Source organism: Argentina silus (genome assembly GCF_951799395.1).
Source record: "Argentina silus genome assembly, chromosome: 5".
Lineage (NCBI taxonomy): Eukaryota > Metazoa > Chordata > Actinopteri > Argentiniformes > Argentinidae > Argentina > Argentina silus.
In genome coordinates, this window is record NC_139659.1 from 13,407,774 (window position 1) to 13,410,273 (window position 2,500).

At 48.6% G+C, this 2,500-nt stretch overlaps 1 protein-coding gene across 1 annotated transcript in view; it reads left to right on the forward strand.

Annotated features, from left to right (window-relative positions):
• The window catches only part of rimbp2a (RIMS binding protein 2a), a gene marked incomplete at both ends in the record, with an annotated part of 54,581 nt that overhangs the window by 27,670 nt on the left and 24,411 nt on the right, over positions 1-2,500 (forward strand). The window contains one exon of the mRNA XM_083669462.1: positions 1,279-1,401. Within this exon, the coding sequence (XP_083525588.1) occupies positions 1,279-1,401 (123 nt within the window). The remainder of the gene's footprint in view (positions 1-1,278; positions 1,402-2,500) is intronic.

The window sequence follows — 2,500 nt, forward strand, 5'->3', positions numbered from 1 at the left end:
AGCCAGTACGTCCGTATATTTTCTTGTCTCTTTCCTGTGCCACTGTGTGTGTCCTCCAGGGGAGGCCGGTGCAGGTAGACATCGGAGGACGGGCTCCTTGTAGTGCACGGAATGGAATGAGGAATGGTATCAATCAAACATTCCGAGCCCGTCCTTCGATTTCTACCTCCACCAGCCTCGCCATCGGTGTCGCCCATCCTCTCACGACTCCGTGGTGACATGCCCTGACCCCATGGGACAGTACTGCATGATAGAGAGTCATTTCACTAAAAGGTGTGGGGTGGGGGGGGGGGGGGGGGGGTCAGGTGCTATGGCCAGAGCACGGGAGTGTATGTAGGGGTGTGTCTTTATCTGTGGGCTTTAACATCAGTCTGGAGTGTCATGTTACACACTGTCACACTCTTACCGCAGTGGAAACAGTATGCTTGGGTTTTGGTTTTCCTTCGAAGGTATAGTACAGCTCAAATGATGTTTCTCAGCGCACAGCGGAGATATTACAGCAGCGGAGGCTGGTGTAGGTGGAAATAGGATGCACGATTTCTACCTCCGCTCCACGTTTGATATGGTTCCTCCATTCCATGCGTTACCAATCAGCCCGTCCTCCGATTTCTACCCCCTATCCAGCATCTGCCGTAATACGCCGTACCTGAAATGATTTCTGCGGTGCAATTTTGTACAGTCTGCAAGTTTCCTTGAGCGAGTGAGTGTATCCGTCATGTTAATTAACGAGGCGGGTCTGAGAGCAGTTGGTGGGAGGTTGAGGAATGGTTGTTAGATCGCGTCCAACTCTAGAGGACCGAACTCACCTTCAAGGCCCCTGATTGATGATGAGACGAAGGCAGCAGCAGAGATGGAGTCAGCAGCTCCCTTTCATCAAGGCTATGGAAATGGGCTGATTAATTTCCGTTTGCTCTATAAACTCTCTGTCACCCCCCCCCCCCCTCCCTCCCTCCCTCCCCCCTTCACAGAGACTCCCGGATTTAAGTTACGTAATGGTGTGTGAGAGCAAACTTCATCAATGTTGCACGGCCCTGTTCCGTTTGAAGTACATGGATATGTACATGAATGTGGAAGTGGAGGAAATGCGGAGATGAAGATACTTGATTGTTATGTTCCAGTCTCTCTCTCTCTCTCTCTCTCTCTCTCTCTCTCTCTTTCGCCCACTCAATATCCATCGTTCTGTCTTCTCTCTGACTCAATTCGCTCCCCTCTCACTCTCTCTCCCTCCCCTCCCTCCCGCTCCCCCTCCCCTCCCCTCCCCTCCCTCCCTCCCTCTAGGTGAGGTCGGACTATGCTGAGCTCAGACAGACCTACAGTGTTGTGAGTCAGGAGAGAGACTTGGCCCAACAGCAGAGGACCCAGCTCCAAGGCAAACTGGAGAACCTCGAGCAGGTCCTTAAGGTGAGAGTCTACCCCTCTGTCCCTCCCTCTACTCTCTCATCCCTCTGTCCATCCATCCCTCTGTCCATCCATCCATCTGTCCATCCATCCATCCATCCATCCATCCATCCATCCATCCATCCATCCATCCCAGCTCTCCCAATTTCACTCCTCCTGTCCTCCAGTTCTTCTGTACTCTCTGTCATGCCGTCATTCATGAGGTGGAATGATTGATTGATTGAAGAATGAGTGATTGTGAGAGTGCTCCAGTATTACTGTAGGCCTCGCCAGCCGCTTGCTTGAGGTAAACGAAGGCCTTGATCACTTTCAACTGTTTTAGAAATCAGACAGGGCCAATATATTGTTCACTTTCCACACCTGGCTTTGAAGCTTTGCTGCTCGCATTCGCTATTGTGTGATAGTTTGATCTCTCTCATTATGGACTCTCTCTCTCTCTCTCTCTCTCTCTCTCTCTCTCTCTCTCTCTCTCTCTCTCTCTTCTGGGTGATAAAAGAGCGGGAGAAAGTGAGGTTATTCATGACTTTTGTGTAATCTGTTTTGCAGGACACTCTTTTTTCATTAGAGCTTTCCATGCCAATAGTAATCAGCTGCAGTCTCAGAGCCGTGTGAAATATCTCCTCATTACAAATCACTACTTCTCTCCATCTCATATTGATCGTCAGTGTGTAGGGAGTAGCTATATTTTGAGAGAAAAATTTACCCATCACAGGAAATTGACCTGCTCCCTAAAACAGAGAAGAAATGTTTCTTGCGTTCTCGTCGCCTATTGATTGTACCGATGGGGGGAAATTGTATGTGAGAGGAAATTATGGAGAGATAGATACGGAGGGAGCGGAGAAAGAGAAGGAAACAAAGAGGGGAGATGAAAGCCAGAGATTTGAAGACCTTTCAGCTTCAGTGTGCTCAGTGTTGGATGATGAGTCAGTATTTCTTTTCTTTTCTTTTCTATCTTTTTTCTTTTTTTTTTTCACACAGAATTACATCTTTATGTAACGGAAGGGTTGCGCTGTACCTCAGTGTTCCAGAGGACTACGTATATTCCAAGACTTATTGTCGCATTTCAGAGGGAAAGTTGGGTCTCTGAGTCTCAACTGCACAT